Source organism: Pristis pectinata, chromosome 7 (assembly GCF_009764475.1).
Source record: "Pristis pectinata isolate sPriPec2 chromosome 7, sPriPec2.1.pri, whole genome shotgun sequence".
NCBI lineage: Eukaryota > Metazoa > Chordata > Chondrichthyes > Rhinopristiformes > Pristidae > Pristis > Pristis pectinata.
The window spans coordinates 82,081,916-82,108,599 of record NC_067411.1 but is presented as its reverse complement, the minus strand read 5'-3'; the positions used below and the strand labels follow the sequence as shown (position 1 = coordinate 82,108,599).

Genomic DNA, 26,684 nt, shown 5'->3' with positions numbered 1-26,684 from the left:
ACCCTACGCAAAAGATGCATTTCACTGTGTTTTGATATACGTCACTAATAAAGATATATTTTATTATAGGGCACGTTTATCGTACCGTAATTCTGAAGCAAACCATACCCAAAGGAAAAAAAACTTCAGTCACAGATATTGTTATCATGATGGAACAAGATGCAAATTATTATGTTGAGTCAGATTTTAAATTATTGTGTGTGTGTGTTAATTGACACAATCTTGTATCAGTGAACAAATGTAAATATCACAGAAATCTAAAAGCAGACGTTACAGGTGACCTACTCCTCTGAAAGCTTCCTGAAAACAGAAACTCAGATTTGATTCACCATTTAAATTTATTAAAGGTACAGAGTTCTTGTGCCGTTACAACATTGATATTTCTTGTGCTGCTTATAGCAATTGTTTTTCAACTCAATTGGGATTTATTAAATTGCATGCACGTTCAGATAGGTTCTCCTTATCCTATAAAATTGCTTTACTTTTTGGCCAGTTAACTGTAAGAGCTTCCAGTGCAAAATAAACCCTTGGAAAGTCAATGGGAAGGATGAGTCTAACAACATTCAAAAGAAAAATCTGATCTGTAATGTTCCTGATATATATGCTGCTCATTTGTACTTAAAACCACAAGTCTGCTACATATTCCAAACAGAAGCAATTATGCTTCCAAAGTTGTTTCATGATTAGAATTGAAAACAAATGGAAAAATCATTTTTGTTTGAGATCTAACATCAGAAAAGTGTAGTTTAGAAATAAACCAACTAAAAAGCATAGGATCGAGTCCTATGCCCACCTTCACTCAATTAACTTGGTTCATTAAGACCCACTGCCTTCTAAGAACAGCCTTCACCCCAATCATTTCAGACAGTGACAGACAATAAAAGTTGTGGTGATGAAAGATCTGGTCTATTTTTGTTTGGTCACTGACAATGACATCAGTCACAGTCTTTAATTTAAGTGGTAACCATACAGTGGGTTAAGAATCTCAAACACAATTTGCAATTGTTCCCACATCCACAAGAAAACTAGGGATCACCTCAGATTATAAATGATAAAATTGAAACCTCATAAGCACAACTGTTTGTTGGCAGTGTTTCAATCTTTATTCTCTGAGGGGGTGTGGGTGTAACTGGCAGAGTCAGCAATTAATGCCATCCTAAAATGACCTTGAGAATGTGATGAGCTACCTACCTGAAACACTTTGGTGTTTGTGGTGAAGGAACTTCTCATAATGCTGTTAGGTAAGGAATTTCAAGAGTTTGACCCAACAATGAAGAAAGATTGGCAATATACTGTATTTCTAATTCAACATGGTGCTGAATTTGGAATCAGAAAATGTACAAACAGGGGAATGCCATTTGACCCATTGGCTCTATGCTGGTTGAAAGAGCACTGCATGCTAATCCTACTTTCCTGCTTTACATCTGTAAACACAACTGTTCAAGCACATATTTAAGTATTGTTTAAATGTGACGATGCTTTCTGACTCAACTATCCTTTCAAAACTACCCTTCCAGACCTCTACCACTACCTGGGTGATTTTATTTCCCCCCTATTGCTCTCTAATTCTTCTACCAATTAATTCAAGTCTATGCCTCCTAGTTTTTTTCTGAGCCTTTGGCTAAGGAAAAATACATTTCCCATTTATTCTATCTTGACCCCTTGCAATTTTATACATCCCACTTACGTCTTCTCTCAGCCTCCTCTGTACCAAATAAAATAACTCTAGCATGTCTAATCTTCATCAGAGCTACAATTTTGCAGTCCAAACAACATCTTCATGAATAACCATAGTAATCTTTCCGTTCATTCACACCTCTCCTGTAACAGATACCAAGGCTGTACACTGTACTTAGGCTATGGGCTAACTATTGTTACATACTTTTCCAAGTAGTTCTAGTAATCTTCTCTGCTCTTATATTTTATGCCACATCCAATAAAGGAAAGCAGCCTGCATGCTTTTTTTTTAAACTGTACTGACTTATCCTGCTACTTTCAAAGATCTAAGATCTGAAGGATTTGATGGAAGCAAAAAATTAGTCAAGTGATATTGGGGAGTTCAAAAGTAGATCAACCTCAAGAACCCGATGATCTACATCCTAGAGTTTTGAAAGAGATCACAATGGAGATTAGGTATGCTCTGGTTATCATCTTCCAAAATTCTACATTTTCTGGAACTATCATTGTGGACTGGAGGGTAATAGATATTACCCCACAATGCAAGAGAGAACAAGGAACTACTGACTTGAACGCCTAACACCAGTAGCAAGAAGTTTCCAGCATATATAATGAAGGACATTACATCAGAACACCTTGAAAAGTCAGCATGGCTTTACGAAAGGAAAATCATCTTTGATTAATCTGCTGGAGTTGAGGATGTGATTAGTAGGACAAACTAGTGGATGTGTATTTAGATTTTTGTAAAGCTTTCAATAAGGTCCCCAACAAAAGTTTGGTCATCAAGGTTACAGCACATATAATTGGGGCAAAGCAAAACATAAAAAATAAATGGATCCCTCTCATGGTGTCCAGCTGTGAATAGTGGGGTACTGCAATTAAAGATTTGGTCCAAAACTATTCACAATCTACATCAACAATTTGGGTGAGGGGACCAAATGATGTATTTCTAAATTTATTTAAGATACTAAATTAGTTGGGGTTGGGGAGGAAGGGCAATGAAAAGAAGCTTCAAGGGGATATAGAGAAGCTGAGTAAATGAGCAAGAACATGGTCTGAAGGAATATAATATGGAAATTTGTGGATGTTCACTTTGGTACAGAAAACAGAAAAGTACAGTATTTTTTACATGCTAGAATTGGGTGGTGTTTGAAATACTCAAGATACCTAGATGTGCTTGCACATAAGCCAATATGCATGTGCAACAATAACCTAAGAAAGCAAATGGTACGTTAGCCATCACTACAAAACATTACAGGAGTAAGGAGGTCTTAGCGCAATTGTACAGGACTTTGATGAAACCAGACCTGAAGTACTGTGCACAGTTTTGGTCTCCTTACCCAGGAAAGTACACAGATACCATAAAGGGAATGCAGCAAAATGCAGTTTGCTGTATGAGGAGAGAACAAGTCACCTAGGCCTTTATTCTCCACAGCTTAGAAGAATGAGAGATCTCAATGGAAATTACGAAACTTTTTACAGGGTTTGATAGCCGTATAGATATGTTGTTTCTCTGGCTGAAGAGTCTAGAAACAGGGACAACAGGCTCAGAATAAGGGGTAGGCTGTTTATGACTGAGATCTGGAAAAGTTTCTTCCCTCAGAGGGTGGTGAATCTTTTGAGTTCTCTACCTTAGGGGCAAGTAGAGGCTCTGTCATATTCAAAACAGGTCAATAGATTTCTGGATATTAGGCAAATCGAGGGATACAAGGATTGTGCAGAAAATGACACTCAAGAAAAATATCAGGGATGACCCTGATGAATAACATGCATTCCAAAGTCTCTGTTTCTCCACATCACTCAATCTCCTGCCAGTTACTGTGAAGGCCCTTGCCTTGTTGAACTTACCCAATGCACCACCTCACACTTCTCTCAAATGAATTCCATTTGCTTCTTTTCTTCCCAAGTGACCAGACCCTTGAACCTTCCTGCCATCTAAACATTTCATTCTATCAACTACCTGGCCAACTTTTTCATTGTTGGCAAACTTCTTAATCATGCCACCTACAATCAGTCCAAATCATTAATATAAACAATGAAAAATAATATTGATGCCAGGAGAACCCACCCTACCAGTCACAAAAACACTCGTTAACTATTACCTCTTGCTTCCTGCGCCTAAACCGATTTTGGATCCAATCTGACGCTTTCGACAATTTTTTGACTAGGCTTGTCAAAAGCTGTCATAAATCTATATACCCTACTTCAAATACCTCATCAATTCTCCTTGTTAGCTACCCAATGAATTTAATCAAATTAATTAAGGTACAGCTGGCATGGAGGCACAGCAGTTAATGCTGCTGTTTCACAGATACTGGGTCCTGGTTTTGATCCTGACCTCAGGTGCTGTTTGTGTGGAGTTTCCATACTCTCCCCACGACCATGTTTGCTTTCCCCCAATTGCTCGGGTTACCTCTCCCATCTGAAAGACACGCTGTTGGTAAGTTAATACTGTAAATTCCTTATATTCTTAGTGTATGATAGGAGAATCAAGGTAGTGTTGATGAGCATGTGGAAGGGAGAGTAGGTTATGAGAAACTAAGTGGGATTGCTGGGATGGTGAGACCTGACATAGACTCAATGGGCCCTTATGTAAGAAATGGCTTTTCTTTAACAAATCAAAACTACATGTCCCCAATTAATCTAAATGGTTTGTAATGTTCCTTAGAATGGATTCTATTATTTTGTCCTCTACTGCCAAATGTTAACTGACTGGCCTGTAACTACTCTTTTTTTTAAGAAAAGCATGTGGTCGAAAGTTCTTCAGTCCTCCAATACCACTCCTGTAGCTAAGGAAGATTGAAAAAAAAAGTGGTCAGAGTCTTCACAATTTCCTCCCTTGCTTCTTTTCGGAGTTTGGGATTATTCCGGTGTGGTGAGCTATTTATTAAGATGCTAAACCTTTCACTTCCTCTTTTACTGTGTTTATCCCATCCAATTAACCCTTCCTTGAATACAACAACAACAACTTGTATCATCACCTTTTTTCTGATGGAAACCTGCAGGTGTTGGTGTTGCACATTGTTTGCTGCTTCTGTTCTTCAATATGGCAAGGTCAGAGGTTTGGAAGGTGCTGTTAGAAAGCCCTTGACAAATCGTTGCAGTACACTCTGTACAAGGAAAACAATGCAGGAACAGGCCACAAGGGGTGGAGTGAATAAACATCAAGTGTTGGATAGGGTGCACATTAACGTGCTTTAATCTTTGGAGTGTGAGAATACAACTATAGTCCAGGTACATGCTCATGATGAAAGGGCTGAGAAAATTAAAGCTGAAGGTCACTGAATAACTTCAAGGAGGACAGCAAAATAAAGTGGAGAAAAAAATTACAAGGCAGATGCCAGGTTGTTAATGCAAATCAAAAGAGCCTGATTACAGAAAGTTCACACCTGAAATAGATTAAGAAATGAGACAGAAAGAGAGCATGAGAAGAGATCAGCATGAAAATATAAAGTGGAATCCACCCAGAATTATTCTATAGTCAACTGAATAGGACATGGGCTGCAAGAAAGGCAGGGCTGATCTCAGAGAAAAAAGGAAACTCACACAGAGAATGGCTGAAGTACTAAGAACTTTACATCAATCTTTGCTAATGGAAAAAGATGTATTGGGATCTCAAATAAAGGACAGGCTAAAATTTGATGAAGTACTAGAAAGACAGCTACACTTGGAGAAGAAATCACCCGTGTCTATAGGGACGCTTCCTTATGTGCTGAGGAAAAAGGAAAGCTATGGCCGTAACCATAGAACCATACAGCACAAAACAGGCCCTTCGGCCCACCATGTTGTGCCATCCATTAGACCACCCTCACACTACCTAACCCCTTCCTCCCGCATATCCCTCCATCTCACATTCCTCCATATGCCTATCCAACAAGCTCTTGAACCTGTTCAATGTATCTGCCTCCACCACCACCCCAGGCAGTGCATTCCATGCACCAACCACTCTCTGGGTGAAAAACCTCCCTCTGACATCTCCCCTGAACCTCCCACCCATAACCTTAAAGCCATGACCTCTCGTCTTGAGCAGTGGTGCCCTGGGAAGGAGGCGCTGACTGTCTACTCTATCTATTCCTCTCAATATTTTATATACCTCTATCATGTCTCCTCTCATCCTCCTCCTTTCCAGTGAATAAAGCCCTAGCACCTTAAGCCTCTCCTCATATTCAATACTCTCCAATCGAGGCAGCATCCTGGTAAATCTCCTCTGCACCCTCTCCAATGCCTCCACATCCTTCCTATAATGAGGCGACCAGAACTGAACACAGTACTCTAAGTGTGGCCTAGCTAGAGTTTTGTAAAGCTGCATCATCACCTCGCGGCCCTTAAACTCAATCCCGCGATTTATGAAAGCCAACATCCCATTGGCCTTCTTAACTGCTCTCTCCACCTGTGAGGCAACTTTCAATGAACTGTGAATATGAACCCCCAGATCCCTCTGCTCCTCCACACTGCCAAGTACCTTGCCATTCACCCAGTACTCTGCCCTGGAGTTTGTCCTTCCAAAGTGTACCACCTCACACTTCTCCGGATTGAACTCCATCTGCCACTTGTCAGCCCAGCTCTGCATCCTATCAATATCCCTCTGTAAGCTCTGACAGCCCTCCACACTATCCACAACACCGCCTATCTTAGTGTCGTCTGCAAACTTACTAACCCAGCCCTCCACCCCCTCATCTAAGTCATCTATAAATATCACAAAAAGTAGAGGTCCCAGAACCCATCCCTGTGGGACACCACTAGTCACTGCCTTCCAATCCGAGGGCACTCCTTCCACCACAACCCTCTGCTTTCTACATGCAAGCCAATTCCTAATCCACACAGCCAAGCTTCCTTGGATCCCTTGGCCTCTGACCTTCTGAAGAAGCCTACCATGAGGAAGCTTATCAAACGCCTTACTAAAATCCATGTAAACCACATCCACCGCACTGCCCTCATCAATCTTCCTGGTCACCTCCTTACAAACATCTGTAAATTCAGGGACTGGAAAACTGGAAATATATCACCCTCGTTCAAAATAGTATGGGGATAAATCCAGTAACTATAGACCAGTTTAACCATGTCAGTGTTGAAAGTTCTAGAAACCGTAATCAAGGCTAGAACTAGCAGTCACTGAATGTGGATTGATTCGAGAATGGCAGCATGGATTTGTTAAAGGCAAATCATACCCAACTAACTTGGCCAAGTTCAAGAAGAAGTAACAGTGAACAATGAAGGAAATGCAATTAATTTTGCAAGCCTAGATTTCCAAAAGGCACCCAAGAAGGTACCACATTTTTATGACAAACCCGTCACTAAGTCTGAGGGGAATGGAATAGGGGGCTATGGCAGCATCAGTAGAAATCTGGCAAAGTAACAGGAAAGAGCAGTAATGGAAGGTTTTTAAGTTGGACTGGAGGGAAGTGTACTTTGGAGTTCCTCAAGGGTCTTTACAAAATCATTTTTCTTAAATATATGATTAATGATTTCAATTTGGATGTACACAAAATAATTTCCAGAATATAAGATAACACAAAACTTGGAGGCACAGTGAACTGTGAGGTGAATAGCAATAGACTTCAAACAGTATGGTCGGAACAATGGAGATGAAATTTAATGCTGTGAAATGCAATAGGAAGATAGAAAGGAGAAAAATATAAACTAAAGGGCATAATATTAAAAGAGGTACCCCAGATTTATCAGTTTTTGTACATGAACATATTTGGCTTTAAGTGCCAGGCCAGATTGAGAAAGTGCTTAACAAACACACATACAATCTAACACAAGTTTGTTCACAGCTGGAGCATTCTGGCCATTTCTGGGCTCTACACTCTTGGAAAAATTTGACAGCTTTGGAAAGAGTGCATAAGAGATGTACTAAAATTATTACAGGGACGATGTACTTCAGTTATATGGATGGCCTTGACAAGCTGAGCGTATCTGATAGAAAAGTATTTAAAAACATTAAGGGACTAGACGGAAACTGTTCAAGGAGTCCAGGACTAAAGGAAAGGGAATGAAGATAATTGGCATAATAAAAAATGAAACAAGAATTTATTTTTAAATACAGTGAGTAGCTAGGATCTGGAATGCAACACTAAGGTAATAACAGAATGGATTTAATCACACTATTTTGAGTAGAGATGAAACTCCAATAATAGGAAATTAATGACAAAGTCATGATATATTTGTACCTTAAACAAAAACAGAAATGCTGGAAACACTCAGCTGGTCAAGCAGCACTAGTGGAAAGTGAAACCAGTTCACATTAACTGGTTTCCCTTTCCACAGCTGCTTGACCAGCTGGGTTCTTCCAGCATTTCTGTTTTTATTTCAGATTCCAGCATCTGCAGTTTTATTTGTTTTTCTCTATCGTACCTTGTTTCTTTTATAGCTCATAATATTCACCTACACATGCATTATTTCTTATTCTCTTTCCCCACGTCCATTCACTCACAATATTGATATTTTGATCATTACAGTTCTCTGATCTGACAACATTCCAATACTTCATTATTTATTACATGAAAAAAATGGTCAGTATAACAAAAATCAAGACCAATAACAGCCAACTTTGTTCCTCTATAGTAAGGCTTTCCAATTTCTAATGTCCTCATGTGATGGATTAAGTACTTCCATCAAATACAAGTGCATTAATTTTTTTTTGTCAGAAGACATTTAATAGCTTACATTATGAATGGAAATACCTGCTGCTTTTTGAGTGTGTGTGAAGATAGATTAATTTCATAAAAATAGTATCAGATTGCCTAAAAGATTGAAGAGAAGATTGTTTGCTTTTATTTTCAAAGTACTTTTCTTTACAGGTATTCCTCGATTTATGAAAGCAATTGCAATCTTAGAAAATTTTCTGGTAATCTAATTTGTTAATTGAAAAAGGTGCTTCCCTTAAGTTTCAATGCAAAATTTCTGGTTATGTTCCAGAACTCAATTTCAGTCAAAATATACATAAATAAAAGTTTCAGAAATAATAAAGTTTCAGTTTATTACTGATTATATCCGAGATCAAGGTTAAAAAAAAATACCTATTCAGGGTTCCCAAGTGAAACATACAAGATCATGGTAGGTCTTGACAGGGTAAGTGTGGAGAGGATGGTTCCTCTAGTGGAAGATACTGGAAAACAAAGGGGCTCTCTCATTTAAGGCAGAGATAATGCAAAATTTATTCTCTCAGGGAATCTTCGATTCTTGATAAGCAAGGAGCTGCAAAGGAAAATGACGATTTGGTTTACTCCTGCTCCTAATTCTTACACACTATTTATTTGGCAGCAGTGGCACTGCCTGTTGAGGTGTTGGCAGGGATGGATGGGAGGCAGTTGTTCACTGGTGTTTGGACAATGGTTGCAGTGATGGTGAATCCAAGCTTAATGGAATCTGCATTGTTGACAGTGAAATGGAAAACTTTTACATTTAAGTCCTTATAGCAAAGCACTGCATTTTCTATCATTTAGCTACAATAATGCTGGGATAGTAATCAACTTCATTCTTGATATTGAAGAATGTTTCTGATAGCCTTTTCACAGCAGGATATTTTGATGATGGTGACCCTCTGAGGTGACCTTCATATTCCTCGTGACCTCAATTGCTCAGCTTCTAATAGATCCTCATTTGCAAACTCTTCTCTGAGATTCTAATAACTCTTATACATAATTACTGGCTTACTGCATCAAACACATCCTCACACACACTGCCATAGTTATCATCATTACATGGGTAACATCATCCCAACAGGCACCAATGTAATCCATGGCTACCTTGATATTGTAATTCCTTTAGATTTTCTGAATCGTTGGTTTGTTAGTGGTCAGCTTTAAAATGACGAGCCTCATTACACACTACAGTGTGCCTTGAATGCAACAAAGAGTTGGTCAAAAGCACGATATACAAATGTTCTTGATCATGACTATGATGTCAATCAGGTGACCAGAGGTATTGTTGACAATGAGCAAGGCTTTGATGACCAGGTTATTTCTTACACAACATCATGCAAAAGGGGAGAGAAATGACATGATATAATCTTGGAAGAGCAGTGCCCTTATCCAAGCTTTTTTGCTAAATCACCAAACAATTCCTTTAGGGCCCTCAGATTCTCTGAGTGATAGGTTGAGCAAGGCTTCAGCTTGGTTATCTTTGTCATCATTTCCAAGAAGAAAGCAGTCTGTGGCTATCTTGAAACCCAGCATAGTTTCTCATCCCTCAAGACGAAAGTGTACGAGGACATTTTCTACTAATAAAGCCCCATCTCATCCATGACAAACATTTATTTGGGAAAGTTGCCACCTTTCTCAATGATTTATTTCAGCTCTTTGGGAACTTTTTCTGTTGCCATGGTATCTGCATGAGATGAATATTATGCAGGCTTGCACATTTTGAGGCAATCAAAACAGCCTTAGCTGGTCTTGTATACATCAGCACAATCAAAAGATCCACTACCCCCCTCCATTTTTTAAGCCTTGCCATATTGACTACTTTTTCCCCAGATCACCAAACTCAGGGGGTCATGCCATTGATTCTTAGCTAACCATGTGCTTAGCCCTTTTCACATTCTTTTCATTGTAATATCTGACCCTTGTAACAGGCAATACACTTCTAGCAGTATTATTTTGAGGGTCAACTTATATTTTGTCCACATTAAGGACTGCCGACTATCAACAAAGCAAGGTTCAAGAAATTTCTCAAGCCCACAAAATGCTGAAGTTTTTCATTTCTATTAATTACAATATTAGTACTTGTAGCTTGTCCTGATTTCTTAGAGGTTCAATCCTCAGAACTGCGGCAGCAGTATGAAGCCATCTTAAAGGATGCACAGCATAAACTGTGATGAATTCTGAAAATAAGCAGAGCTCTGTGACCTGAAAGGAAAAAAAACACTGCATGGGAGGAAATACAAAATATATTAGGAGCAAAAATTGGTGTGCTTTCCTTCATGGTGAAGAAAGCCTTGTAATTTGAGGACTTGTTATCTAAAGAATCAATGGCACTGAAGTGAAAATACTCAAATTGAACCTTTGCAAATTGAGAAATACCTGTACTTGGAAACAAGAGGGCAACCTGCTATTCTATCAAAATTTACTTTCTGTTGATGCTTCTATATTCTGGTGCTCTTATTTCTATGCTTCAAACTCAAGACTTTAAAAATCACTTGTATGTAGTTTTGAATGTTAAGCATTTTATAATTTCATATGGTGGCAAAATGCTAAGCAGAAGATTGTTGGCCATAAAATAGTACCAGCTGAATTATTTTCATATTTACAAAAACTCACTGTGAGCATGCAGGCTATATTCAATACTTCAAGACCACCACTGCTGTACGAACATCCAAGATATTTGAAACATTTAAGCTCAAATTTTTAAAGAGACTTAATTCTTGAAATGCAGAGAATAGTATGTAACTGATAGTAAAAGACACTTGCTTATTGATATAAACTACTGAAATGTCAAGTCACTAGACACCGAAAAAATTGAATGCATTAAAGACACTTAAAGCAAGGGACTGTCAGACCTTTTTTAAAAAAAAAGCAGAATCCTCTTACAGGTGCCACTAAGAGGTCTCTCTATCACGTAAATAAACATCTTTACATGGGAGTGCCGCCCATAAATCTGAAGAGATGTAAATACGCAGTTAGACTAAACAATGGTCAAACACTGGCCACCGCACAGATTGCTGACATTAGGAATAACTCTTGGCAGAAGCTGAAAAACTCAAGTGTAGTTTTCTGAAAATAACCCAGAGTTGACAAGTGGGTTGGAAGGCCTGGATGACTTCAAGACTGAACCACAAAGTGCTTTTTCAGGAGATTTAAACAGACTTTGGCCAAATTACTCAGAAATTAATCAGCTTAATTATTCCAGAGTGGAGAAACCAATAGGGAGATGTATACCAATTGACGAGAAATTGCAGTTGTCAGGAAGGAATCCATCTTTCTCTCAAAAATCATTACTCACAAAAGTAATTTTTGTAAAGAAAATGGATTGCAGAAACAAGAAAATAACTATTTCACCAATACAAAGCTGTGGTCTGAATTTAAACATACAGTTGTAACAAACATGCCTTCACATTGATCTTCTGGCACACAAAATCAAAATTACATACAAAGCCATCAGGCTGCAGCTGGATACTGTCATTAATATTTTATTGGGAAATTTGGATATTTCTTTCTGCATGCAATAGTTTATGGAAATGTTTGACAGACTTTGGAGTTTCATGTGAGATTTCAGACCCACCACAATTCAATAAGAATGTAAAGTTTGTCGGGGTCATGGGGAAAGAAAAAGGCTAGTCATATTTTGATACTGCTTTCCTAAAGAAAATTAAAACAAGATTTATGAAACTCTTGAAACCAAATGAGATTTCTGTAGCTGAAGAAATTTTATACTTAAAAGAAAATGCAGCAGCAAATGCCAAGTTTTCAGTTCTTGATCCACAAGTTATTAAACAACTGTATAATGTATAGTTTTGGTGCTGCAATGGTCATTTGAATACAATTTTTTTTTAAAAATAAAGAATGAAAGAATCTCAGTTGAGAAACTCCTAGTGTGGAGAGAGACCTGTAGCTGGAGAATCGATCTGTATTGCCAAATTCTTCTCAGGAAGCCCGTTGGGATTGAGGATGACTTGCTTCTAATCCAGTGTTGTGGATTTTGAGGCAACTGACAAGGCTAAGGTGGGATCCACAAATTCTTCCAAAGATGGACAGATGATGCCTGATGGGACAAGTGGGTGAATAGTCTGGAGGGTGGTACATTCTTTCTACTTTTTACTCAGTTTGTGTGCTCCCAATGCTTGAGTTCAAGAATTCTCAATATTAATTTGAATGCTCCTTCTCCACTTTGAGAAATCATAAGCCTGGAATTCCCAAGAGTTAATGGGAAGGTTGCTTTTTCCAAATAAGCTTTGAACACCTCCTTGATTTTTTTTTCCCCTCTCCCGCCAGAGTCCTGGTAGTCTCTTCCTGTAAAGCCTCCAAACTAAGTGCTGAATTTGGGCATGTGAACAATGTGGCTGACCCAACAGACAACTGGGTGTAACAAGAGCCAAATACTGGGGATGCTCGCCTGGGAGAGGACACTGACATTGGTTCGCTTATCCCTTCAGAGAGTTTAGAGCATTCTGCGGAGGCAACATTGACAACATCTTTCTATTACGTTGAGGTGCCTGCCCCTGGAAGTCCAGATCACAGAAGCATATGAGGGCAGGGATCGCTGCTGCTCAGTAGAAAATGAGTTTTGTGCCAGTTCTGAGGTCTTGATCTTCAAACACTTTTCATCAATCAACTAAAGGTTGTGTTGTTGCATTGAACACGATGGTGAAATTCATCAACGATCTGCCTTCACTGGGAAATGATCCATGCTTTCCAAGGTCTCATCATGAACCTTTACTGTTAGAGGGAATTGTTGTGCAGTAGGGGCAGGTTGTGAAGGAATTTTGTTCCTGCTGATGTTGGGAGTAAGACCCATTATCTGTACATCAATGCCCCCAAGGTTCCTGCCATTTACTTTACACGTCCCACTGGAATTTAACCTCCCAAAGTGCATTACCTCACACTTGCCCGGATTAAATTCCATCTGCCACTGCTCTACCCAACTTTTGAGCTGATCTACATCCCACTATATCCGTAGATAACCTTCTTCGCAATCTACAAATCCACCAATTTTTGTGTCACCTGCAAACATACTAAGTCATACTACCGAGAGTCTCATCCAAGTCATTTAGATATTTTACAAAAGGGCACAGCACCAATCCCCAAGGTACATCACTTATTACAGATTTCCAGTCAAAAAGTCACACATCCACCACTACCCTCTGCTTTCCATCAAGCCAATTTTGGATCCAGTTTGCCAACACCCCCTTGGATCCCTTGCGCCTTAACCTTCTAGATCGGCCTACCCTGCAGAACCTTGTCAAAAGCAGTTCTGGAGCATTGGCACTGTAGTTTTAACAGTTTCTCATTAATTCTGATGATTAGCTCTTGCCCCATGGGAACTTTGTTAGAGGTGAGAAGGACATATTTAAATAGCAAAACCGAACATAAAATATTGACACTGCAACTTACCATAGTAAAAGCTGACTGAGCTGTGTAATTAGTGATAAAAGACATTGTGGACCAAATCTGTGTCCCTCATTAGCTATTTCAGGTCTTTAGAGGCAAACTACAGGAAAGGATCCTTCTCTCTATGATACATAATTGCAAACTTATGGTGAGCCACTAAAAAATCAATTTCTCTTTTTCTATCCCCCCAATTGCTTTCTTGAGCATTATTCATCCTTTAGTATTCTTCAAGTGTCCTTTATGCATGCAAGAGACTCACCCCTGTAGCTTACTCAACAATGCAGAGTAAACAGAAGGCTGTCAAATCTTAAATGAGCTAGCTTCTGATCTCCATTTGCACAAAGAACCCACAAATAGTATCAGGAGTGAAACTGAATGGTGATTTTTAATTCCCTGTCCTAAAATGATAATGCCAAATATAGTTTTTTCTACCGCCATCTTGGCAGGTGAGGCTAATTCAGCACAACTTAGCAGTGTAGTATAGACCCACTGACATATCTTTTACTTAAATTGAAACACCATCAAATTTAACCATGTTTAAATACATCCACCATTTTTGATATCAATGTTATGTCATCCAAAAATTAAATCTTATTTAATGCAATATATAAAAGGTTTAAAGTTTTGGTCAAGAAAAATAAACACACTCTCAATAAATATAAACAATGTTTACCCAAGCATTGCACATTGTCTGCTGGTCCAGAAATCATTAAAAACTCATGCATTGTCTTTAATAAATGAGAAAAGTATTTTCCCCCGGAACTTATTAATGTATGCCTATTCTAAAGTGCTTCAGCCTTTGCAAGATGTACACTATCAGTTGGCACCAAGAAAACTCCCAATTAAAAGTTGAAGTCTGAAAACCATCTTTGTTAATTACTTCTGATGGCAGCAGTTCAAAATTAAATTGCAAATAATTTTCTGTAAAATGATTTCTACTGTTTGCTATGCAAAACCATACTTTGAATAGAAAAAGCAGATCATAACTGTTTTGTTTGGCTGTTTAATGTATAACTGACTCCATAGGAAAAAGAAAGGGGAAGTTAGCTAACTTAAGCATTCATGGTTAAAGAATCGACAAGTTCACTTACAAAGATATGTACAAACACCAACAATTGTGGTGTAACTTTTCATTTAAAAAGATCATTTTGGTTTCAAATATGGAACTCAGATGTAAAACTGTATCACAAGTGATCATTTCTGCCACTATTGAAAGAAATGACAGGTAGGTTACCTGTTTCAGGCGTGCCAACTCTTTCAAGGCTCGTCCCCACTGTTGCTTATAATGCAGTTTGGATTTTGTGGCCGACTCCAATTTTCTTTCAAGTTCCACCTAATAAAAAAAGTGAGGATAAAATAAAAAAAGTTGTAATACTGTCACTAAAACAAAAGTTGGACAACTTAATATCCCTTCCAAATAGTCACCAATCCACAAAATGCAATGTCGCCTTATTAAAAAAGCACTATTGCTTAACATTCACTTCGGATGTATTGTTTGTAATTTCAGACAGCTAAACATATTAAAAAAGGACTATAATCAGTTTCATTTATACTTATAACTCCAAATGTTAACATTCCAGATTTGTTGTTTACTTCAAGAACTTATAAAGCTGGAAAACAAACTGTTTAAGAATCTGTTAAAATGAGAGCATTAGTAGAAAACTGAAGGAATTGAAATATTTTTGACCTCAAGACTTGGCTTCGTAGATATAAACGAAGTGGATGGAATAGATCAGTGATAAGTAAAAGAAATACTGATATATCCAATGACAGTTTTCATCTTTGGATAAGGTTTGGAAATTAAACATGGAGAGAAATTAGAAATATCTTTGCAGATTTATCCTGGATTAAAATAAAGTAAAAGCCTAAAGGAGGCTGATTGGCTTCCTATAGCCAGTTTGTTAAGAAATTGAATTAAATTTATGGGTCACCATAATGCTTTTCCTGAAAATTACATAGGGATAGGTTTATAAAATAGCATTAGATTTCTCTGAAAAACGCCAGAGTCAGTTTCAACAAAGTTTTCTATTGATCTATAGAAGGCAATTAGCAATCTCTGCAGACAGCATTTCAATGGACACTTCACAATAGTGTACAATTCTTAATGTATAATAAAAATGCAAATCATTATTTGAGGATTTCCTTCCTGATTGCTCAGTTTGGATCCTGTAGTTCACTCTCCAATATTTCTAATAGCCTACACTCCACTGAAATTATTTTTCCAGAAGTGAAATAGCATGCCCCCTTCTAGTCACAACTTAGATAATGGTAGCATTTCCAAATGGATCTGACATTCAGTACCTGATGATAAACCAAACTGACCACTGTGCCAGAAGCGAGTCTATTTTTGGATTCAGTATGTTTTTCAATCAAAACAATATGTGTCCACATTGATGAAATAGCTCCAGCTTGAGACAATGTATATCTGAAACTACTTTGTATTACTATTACAGCTGGAAGAATTAGTGCACTTTGTATTGTTGTCCTGCTTCTGTCTGAATTGTTGATCCTATCTAGTAATGAAAGTCTGGAAGTGCATCACGTGACTCCTCCAAAAAAAAAAGTTAAATAAGTAAGGCGGCTATAGAATAAGAGCAAAGTGTGAGAGCTCAAGAAGGAGAACAGCAAGGGAATGGTGGAAGAATCAATTATTGCTCCTGAAGAAATGGGACAGCAGAATAAAGGGCAGGTTCAGGAAATAACATTTCCATTTCCAAAATACTGAAGCAAGGTGGAAATTAAAAAGGGCAAAGAAGAAGAAATATTTTGATATCACAAAATGTCAGCACATTTTTGGTTTAAGGGATATGATGCATTTCTTTTTAAATGTGGAACTATTGAGGGAATTGAGATAACATACTTTTATGATAAATTAATATACCATACCTCAATAATTCATATTGTTTAAAAGCAATCAACAAGAATGCTTCATTTCCCTTTGAACATGCAAAATGATTTATATTCTAGACATGTCAGACAAGCATCAGTTAGCATCATTAAGAATATTTCTTATATTCTAGACATGTCAAATGAACAAGTTTCATCTGAAATACTGTGCAATTATTCCAAACTTAAATCATTTTACAATTCTTGTTTTATGGAGGTAATTGATATGAAATATTACTGCAAATTCCCCATCTTCAATCTGAAAAGGAATCCAGAGTAACCATCCTTAATTCACACGAATACCATTGAAAATTTCAATGTTTATAAATTTCAAGATAAAATTTTAATTATCAACATGTAAGCATCCAAATATCTAATCACTTGCAGTTATTTTATGTTCCTACCTGGTTTAGCTGACGAAGATTTGGTATCCTGTAGAACAAGTTTTATTTAATAGAATAGTCAAATGAAGCATTTTGATGTTAAATATTGGACTGGATTGTGATGACAGCCAGTTGGCAATTCTGTAGAGACCTCTCATCCCACCCTTGCACTTGTTATCGAACATAGTGACTTTCCATACCATCTGTCTGTGGTGCTGGATAAACATCATGGCTGGACCCCAGGTCATTGCTGGTGTTTCTCACTGGAATGGGTTGTTGACTTTCATTAAAATGGTATGTGGTTTGGATTATTTGTTTTTATTTCAAGTCCTTTTAATGTTGTTAATTAAATTCCAAAACATAAGTATGCTTCAGTAAATTTGATATTTTCTGTTTTGAAAAGATGTTTAGAACTTTTTCAACTGTTTAGAACTTTTTCAACTGTTTAGAACTTTTTCAACTGTTTAGAACTTTTTCAACTGTTTAGAACTTTTTCAACTGTTTAGAACTTTTTCAACTGTTTAGAACTCTCTCTGATTATGACAGACAATGTAAAACAGTGTAAAAGGCCTTTGAACACAAGTTATCAGAAGGCCATCATGGCAATCCATTGCAGGACCTTACTTTCCACTAACTATAGCCTAGTCACTGACTGAAGTTTGCTTCACTTTGTGGAAGGTGTGCACCAACATGCTGGAAGGAGCAGCACAGCCTTTAAAGTTGGGTGCAATAAGAGTGAATTCAAGGGGGCAAATCTGAGGGGTGGGCAATGCTCATTGAGATCCGGTCCATTAGTACTCAAAATAAAAGCTACTAAAATTTGCTTTTGTTAAAGCATATCCAATGTGAAGAACAATCTTAAAGTACATTGTAGACATCCACTTTCATTCTACCTTTTCTAGAGTTAATAGATTGATCTCTGATTGAAGTCGAATTTCAGGCTTGCTGCTCTGCTGCTCCTTGTACTGATGGAACTCCTTCTCAAGCAGTTTATACTTCTGTTCTGCTTCATGGAGCTGGATAGAGTTCATGGAAGTGAAAAAAAAGACTTAAGAAACCAAAGGAAGTCAGCTTATCCTTTAGACACTAAACAGATGCTCTAAAAATTCACATTCAAAATAAATGGACTTTCAACTCAACCAAAGTACATGCAGACAACAGCAAGAAATCTGAACACTGATCAAGCTCCGATTTAAAAATGAGTGAATAATTTCATTGTTTACATCCTGCTGACAAAGCAGGCGGCGATACAAAGCAGCAACACATAACAGGCTAATCCTTCTGTAACAGATCATTATTTATCCATCTATTCAGTTAACACTTTTCTGGTTGTTTATACGTTATTGCCACTAACATTTATAAGGACAGTATCTGATTGTAACATTAAAAAGTCCAACTAATAGACTGAAAACTTCACTTTCAGATGTTATTCCTCTGGAAATTTTTTTAAAGTCAAAAGATAAGCATAACTGAAAGCACAAGAAATTTATCGATTAATTGTATAATTGTCAATATCTCTGACCTTATAATCTACACAATGAATTCCAGAAAAGAATCTGCTTTTGAACTCTGGCAATAATTAAAAATTAAAATCAAAATAAATGCAGTTTGCAGAGATTAAAAAAAAACTAAGTTTCCAGAAAGTTATTGGCAACTGAACAACAGAAATGTTTCTGAATACAATCCAAAAAGTAGGTGATCTGAAATATGCATCACAGTTAGCATGCTACCCCAATGTTTTAAACATTATTTCAAACAGTAATGCAGTTCGAAAGCAAACTCTGACATTTACAGCAAACTTATACAACTATTTGCCAGCTTTGAAATCCATAAAGGATCAAAAGTCTGGATTTAGTTCAAAACAATTAGGAGGTTTAATTTTAAAAAGTACTTGATGAACAGCTTGATATTTTATTATCCAATGTCAAAATATCATAATAAACCGACAGTCAAGGCAACAAAATTGTAAGGCTAGGACAACTCTAATTTTTTCAGGTGTAACCTGAGTAACAAAAAACTTAAGAGCAGCACAAGACCTAATGTCTAACTATACAAGCTGTCAAATAAAACCCATGAAATAGCAACTATATGGGAAAATAAAAGGCATCTGATCCAATTGATACACAATAGGACAAGGTTTTGCTCCAACAACTTTTTTTTTTAAAAAGAGTAATTGTTATTAATTAATTAGAATTTTATTGATTCATCTTGTGTCATTTTTTTCCTTATTGCATGGGAGTTTTCCTGATAATTACAAAAGGGTCCCACCATTACTTAATAGATTTTTGTTGAGTCGGTAACCAAATATTAACTCTTTAATCAAAAGAGTCTACAAAGTGCCTCAAACAAAAACTTCAGTTAATTTTATATTCATCCCACCTTCAGGCGTGAGAACTCCTTCACACTTCTAATATGGCATGGGATCTTAAACATAGGTCCTTAAACAGAAAATGATGAGTGTAAATGGTGCAATGTACACAAAATGCTGGATAAACTCAGCAGGTCAGGAAACATCTATGAAGGGAAATGAACAGTTACATTTCGGGCCAAATCCTGATGAAGTGTCAGCTGTTCATTTCCCTCCACAGATGCTGCCTGATCTGCTGAGTTCCTCCAGCATTTTATGTGCATTGCTCTGGATTTCCAGCATCTGCAGTCTCTCTTGTGACTCATAGTCTAAATGGCTGCTTGATGGTTGGCATAGACTCAGTGAGCCAACGAGCCTGTTTCTATGCTGTATGACTCCACAAAAACCGTGAACCAAGACAACAGAATACTACACTGAACCATAAATCTAGATTGTATGCTTGAATCATGGAGTGAGATTGGAATTCCTGTTCTGAGCGGCAAGAATGCTGCCTCTTTTTCTTGCTGATTTCTTGGTAGAGACCGAGGATAAATACAATTTTTTTTCGATTAGATGTTAGTCTTTTGAATGAATCTATACACCCACAGTCAATGAAGAAATGATGAATGCTACTCTGGTACTCTAAGCATGATTTCTTCCTTGAATAGGCAATGAAGATGAGAACATCTTGACATGAAGGGTCAGACTAAGTGAATGAAACATTTCAGAGAGATTTCAACAAACAACAAATTTCCATTTTTACCAGAGCAAAACTTTCCAAACAAAATTTAACATTGTGCCACATAAGGAAAGTTTGGGATAAGTGGCCAAAAGCTTGGTCAGAGATAATACTTAAGGAAATGTTAGAAACAGGAAGCAAGACAAGGTAGTAAGAGAAAAATTCCAAGGCTTAGAGCCTTAGCAGCTGACAAAAGTGAAGGAAATAAATTCAATGATGTCAAGAGGCCAGAAGTGGAGGAGTGTAACTATCTCAGAAAGTTTTGGGGTTAGAGGCAAGCAGCAGTCTTGGGGAAACTCAAGTTTAGAAGTAGAATAAATGGAGGTCCGGAAGAAGCACATTGGAAGAGTTAGGTCTAGTAGTAAAAAGACACAAGTAGGGGATTCAGCAGCAGATGGGCGATTTTATGATAGGATAAGAAACAAGACAAATGAGATGTAAACCAGAAAAGGAAATATGCCAGAAATAATACATCCTAGAATCATTAGTGCAAGGCACAGCCATAAATGCGATAAAATTAAATTTTTTTTTTTTACTTGAATGACAAGCTGGATGAGCACAAAAAATAATCACAAGCAATTTAAGTGAAGGGTCTCTACCGAAACGACAACTGTCCATTTCCCTCCACAGAAGCTCCTCGACCCACTGTTCCTCCAACATTTTATTACAACCAATTTAGACTTAGCTCTGCCTTAAAAATTTACCTTTGATTAGCATTTTTCTCCTTACCTGCTGCTGTAAACGCAACTTATCATCTTGCAACTGATTCAACTTCAGTCTTTCCAATTCCACCTGATGGGCAGCATCTGCAGTGGAACGTCGTGTGGCGTCTTGCATTTCTCGCAAGTTCCGATCATGATCATCCTGTAATTCTTTCCGCAGCCTCTGCAGCTTTACACAGAATAAAATCAAGACTTTATTTTGAAAGTTCTCCAATAAACATTAAACAGCAAACATGACCAGTGATGGAACACTTATACATGCAACATGTCCACACATTCCAAAATGGTTAGTTAAACAGTCTTCTCAAACTACAAATTACAATCCCAGACATTGTAGGGATGCTGGTTCCTATTCTTCCATCTCACCACAAAACATAGAATAGATGGCCTTACGATGGCTCTAAATTCAGCATCTGTAGTTCAAATACTGAAATAAAAACAGAAAACACTGGATATATTCAAAGGATCATGCAGCATCTGTGGAGAGAAATAGAACAATCCATTGCCATTTTTCTTTCAGATTTCCAGCATGCGCAAATTTTTGCTATTCCATTACTGAATGGTGGTAAGAATATTAATAAAACATCAAACTTGAAAACTAAAAACACCCTAATGGGTTTCTTGCTCAACTTCTTAGATCATGACAAAATGGTTTAATAATTTTTCTCATTAAAACCACAGCTGCTAATGATAGAGCGAATGTACAAGAGGTCAAAATTAGAGGAAAGCACAGATTTGAGGGTTGTAGAACCGTTGGAATTGAACAATGGAGAGGAGAAAACACAAAAATATTTGAAAACAAGGATGAAATTTTTTTTAAATGACGAACTGCTAGAAACGGAAGCAATTGAGGTTTGCAAGTAGGGGTGTAATGGGTGAAGTAGTAGAGCCAACAGTTAGGATACAGGCAGCAGAGCTGATATAATTGGCCTAAGTTGATAAAAAGACAGCTTAAGCAAGATAGATTTATGCAACATTAACTCTCAGGCATAGATTCAGTGGCAAACCCTAAACTGTTCATTGTCAAGAGTAAGGTACAGTCTCAATGGATTCAACTGGCACCCTAGCCAGGTTTTTAATTGAGGATTTGGTGATTACCCAATTTTTGCTTCATCATGATGATGCACCAGGAGGCAGCCTTGCAGCTAACTATCAGGTTCTTCAAATAATTACACTTCCCAGAACAGTGAAAAGATTCCAATTTTGAAATATAATTTCAGTATGATTAAAGTATTGAAAAGCTGTCCAGGAGCAATGGACAACAGAGATACAGGAAATTGTTCTTTCAGAACTTGAAACAGAGGACAAGTCATTTATCAAAAAGTAAATGCTGAAGCTAGAACACTGAAGACGGTATTTTTCCCCCATGCACTGTGATAAATGTACTAGCTTCCTAAAAAAAAAAGTGAAAATGACTTCATAATTCCATAATATTGATTTGTCATAAAAGAAAGACTTGATATTTGTTTCTTTTTTTTTAAAAAAGGGACCACAATATGGGAATATGATGTAGGCTACAATGCAACACAATTTTATCATACAATCTTGCATTTATTATACAAAATGCTAAATAATTTTCAAACAAATAATACTCAAATTATAATCCAAAAATTAGTTCTGATCAATAATATCGAAGGAAAATACATGTTTTATATTATGGCTGATAATCTTTCCATCGAGGACTTGAATGCAACATTCAGGTCTGCATCTCTCAAAAAAATTAACACACTAGATTAAATCTTAACAGAGCCATATTTAGTGACTTAACAAATAACAACAGCAGAAAAGATGAAGGAAAATCTTCCTGTAGCTAACTACTAACACATGCTCAATTTCATTAAAATTTGCATTAAAACTATACATCAAACTAAAATCTGTAGCCTCTACATCGACAAGAGCAAGCACAGACTAGGCAACCTAGTTCTTCCAGCAGTTTATTTTTTGATCAAACTAAAACCCTATTTGCCTATTCAGGATGCAAAAAAAAAATCACAATCTCATACATAGGATAAGTCTTCGGTATAAAAGATGGCCCATATATCCATGTGATGGATCAACAGTGTAATGTATCCAAGTTTGCCTATGACAGAAATCCAGGTGGGAAAAGCGAGCTGTGATGAGGATGCACAAAAGGAGTCTGGAAAGGGATACAGTCAGCTTAAGTGAATCAATAAGTGCCACACTGGAGTATAATGTGGGAAAACATAGTTCCATTTTGAAAAACATAGTTCCATTTTGAAAAACAAGCAATTATTAAAAACTAGTATTGAGCGATTTGATGTCCTTTTATGCAAAAGACAGGGACAAATACATGGACACTCAAAATAGGTCAAATAGCATGTTACCCCTAATTACCAAGGGGTTGGAGGAATTTTTGGTGCATCTGTAAAAAAAAGCTTTGGCAAAAATCATATTGATGTACAGTTTAGTTCTCCACTTCTAATAAAGAAAACATTTGCTTTAGAGACATCACAATACAGATTCAGATTTATTTTTGCAAAGAGAAAACTATCCTCTGAAGGAAGTTTAAAGCAGAATTGCCCCTTGCTCATTGGAGTTTAGAAGTATGAGAGGGCCTCACTGAAACACACAAGATTCATCAGAGCACTTGACAGGGCAGATGTGAGAGGTCATTTCCTTTAAATGGAGAGACCTGACTCAGTAAAGACCTGGACTCGCTCCAATTCGCCCATCACTACAATAGGTCTACAGCAGACATTACCTCGATGGCTCTCCACTCTGCTCTGGACCATCTGGACAACTGGAATATATACATCAGGCTGCTGTTCATTGACTACAGCTCTGTTTTCAACACTGTTTCCCCCTCAAAACTTAGCGTCAAGCTCCAAGACCTGGGCCTCTGTACCTCCCTCTGCAATTGGATCCTCGACTTCCTCACTGGAAGATGGATCGGAAACTTCATCTCCTCCTCAGTGATCAGCAACACAGGTGGATCGCACGGCTGCGTGCTTGACTCTCTTTATACCTATGACTGCATGATTAAGCATAGCTCCAACCTCATCTACAAATTTGCCGAAGACACCACTGTTGGCAGAACCACGGACGGTGACGTGGTGGCATACAGGAATGAGGTAGATCAGCTGGTTGAGTGGTGTCATAACAACAACCCAGTGCTCAACAGAAGCAAACCCAAAGAATTAATTGTGGACTTTAGGAAGCGAAGTCAGGCGAACATGCACCAGTCCTCATTGAAGGGTCACATGGAAAGTGAGAGCAACTTCAAGTTCCTAAGTGCCAACATCTGGAGGACCTATCCTGGGCCGAGCACAAAGATGCAGCCATGAAGAACACACACCAACATCTCTACTTTCTTAGAAGTTTAAGGAGATTTGGATCTCATTGGAGACTCTGACAAACTTCTACAGATGTACGATGGAAAGCATCCTGACTGGTTTGGAATGGAAACTCCAAAGCACAAGAACACAAGAGGGTACAGAGAGTAGCGAACTCAGCCAGTTCCATCACAGGTACAGCTCTTCTCACCATCAAGGACATCTAAAAGAGGCGATGTCTCAGGAAGGTAGCATCCATAATCAGGCACCCCCACCAACCAGGCCATGCCGCCTTCTTGATGCTGCAATCAGGCAGGAGCTACAGAGGCCTGAAGACCCACACATCTATATTCAACAACAGCTTCTTCCCCACTGCCATTAGGTTCTTGAACCAATCTGAAAAACCCTAACACTATTTCGGACTATATTTCTTTATCTCTCAATTCATACTAGTGTCGTTATGTTTATTTTGTCATGCAAGTTATGTACAATTTATGTTAATTTAAGTTTATGTTAACTTATGTTTGAAATGTACTGTGCTGCTGCTGCAAAAGGCTAACTTTTATGGCATTTATACCCTGTGAATGCATGTGCATGACAATAAACTTGAAGTTGAGAGTCTAGAACTGAGAGAAATGGGCTCTGGGTAAAAGGTCAGGCATTTAGGACTGTTAGAAAAAGAAATTTCTCATTTATTGCTCTCTGAATTTTTGAAATTCTCCACCTCAAAGTGCAATGGATGTTCAGTCATTGTTTATTCAAGGCTGAAATCAACAGGTTTATGGACTGTGGGGGGGGGGGGGGGGGGGGGAGCAGGGGAAGTAAAAAAAAAATCCAGAATATAGGGATTAGCCAGGAAAATGAATAGAGGATCAGTCGTAATCTTGCTAAATGTCAGACCAGGACCAAGGGATGATACAACCTCCTTTTTTGTTCTTATATCAAGAGGTTGAGATGGCAGACAAGTCACCTACCACCGTGCACTTCCCCCCCCCACAACCACCAAACCTTCAAATCTGTTCTACTCATCTCTAATCAAGACAATGAAAGAATACTCAATTGCCCGGATGGCCCAAAAACAGCAGCACCCAGGAATTTCAACATCCAGGATAGAGCAGTTCATTTCATTAGCACCCCTTCATTAAGCTCCAATTAATTCCTTTAATTACAAATATAAAATAGTTGTAATATCCACAGTTGCGAAGCACTGTAACACCTCATCAATTGGAATACAGCAGCAAATTCCACTCTGTAGTTTTTAACCGCTCGAGGACAAAAGCAGCAAGATCACAATATAAGCTCCAAACCATGCATCACGTTGACCTAGCTATGCACTGCTATTCCTCCATTAATGGATGGATACCCAGAAATACCCTACCTATCATCAACAAGGCCTACAGCGATTCAAAGAACTCCACCACCAGCTATAGGAGAAAAGGAGGTATGGAATAATGATTGTTTTGATGTTACTACTCACTTCCCAACAACTTGAGCCTTCTTGCCTCTAAGGTATCAAATTCTGAGATAGAACTGCACCATAATCACAATACAGCTAAAAAAATTTCAACTAAAAGCAAACAATAAATTTTAATAACTTTTAGTGCAAAAATAAATTTTAAACACAAATACCTCTATTTCACCATTAGCGAGATGGCGCTCTCTTTTTTCCAAATCAGCCAATGTTTGTTGTAGTTGCTCTTCTAGCGCAGCATATTCAACCACCTGCCATTAATAAAAAGACATGCCGATGTAGAATTTCTTTCCAATGGCAAACACAATCTGCAACACATTGTAATATACTTGACAAAAACAAAACTTTCATTTAACAGAATTTGATTAACACGATTATTTTAATTATTGTTAATACTTTTAATTATTCATTGACAGTGTTTATCACCAACAATGCTAGTGTTTATCGCCCTGATGAATGTCCTACAGCAATATCTTGGAGATGAAAATGAAAGACAAGTGCCCAATTACTAATGCTTTGAAGACTTCTTATTCACCAGGTGCCCTTGACAATAAGGAAGTAAGTAGAGAATGAACATCAAGTCTTCTTGCAATTCCTAACCCCAGCAATCCGTCACAACAACCATTCAGGACTGAGTTGGGAAACCAACTACTTATAAAACACAGTATTCTTGTAATTAACAGTAAAATTGCACCATGCTTTTAAACTATGAAAATGCAGATCAGTGCAGGGAAACAGAAATAAAAGAAATTCAAGCTACTTTGCTACCACGCAACCTCTCCTCCTGCTCCCCTTACCTTTTTCTTCACAAGAGCTTCCCTTTCTCTGTCTCTCTTCTTCCATTCCTCAGCAAGGGTCTGCATGTGCACTAGCTCTTTTTGTTTCAGCTAAAGCCAAAAAAGACATTTCTCATTTACAAAAATAAAAATTAAGAGGCACACTATAGTAACAACAAATTTTTTTGAAAATCTCAGAAAGAAACATGTTTTCAGGCAATTAATCCAGCTAGTCTTAGAGAATACCATAAGGGTCAAAAAGCAAAAGGAATATTTAACTCTCCTAAATGATAAAATGTTCAAGTTATAACAAACAAAAAGACTCTGAGCTGAATTACATTGG

The 26,684-nt window shown here is 37.6% G+C and overlaps 1 protein-coding gene across 1 annotated transcript in view; it reads right to left on the bottom strand.

The window, feature by feature from the left end:
• LOC127572921 (centrosomal protein of 120 kDa) overlaps positions 1–26,684 on the bottom strand; it is a 106,760-nt gene that overhangs the window by 6,382 nt on the left and 73,694 nt on the right. Inside the window, exons 2-6 of the mRNA XM_052020649.1 lie at positions 26,363–26,452; positions 25,724–25,816; positions 20,809–20,970; positions 17,887–18,009; positions 14,959–15,057 (exon numbers count right to left, since the gene is read on the bottom strand). Coding sequence (XP_051876609.1) covers positions 14,959–15,057; positions 17,887–18,009; positions 20,809–20,970; positions 25,724–25,816; positions 26,363–26,452 — 567 coding nt within the window. The remainder of the gene's footprint in view (positions 1–14,958; positions 15,058–17,886; positions 18,010–20,808; positions 20,971–25,723; positions 25,817–26,362; positions 26,453–26,684) is intronic.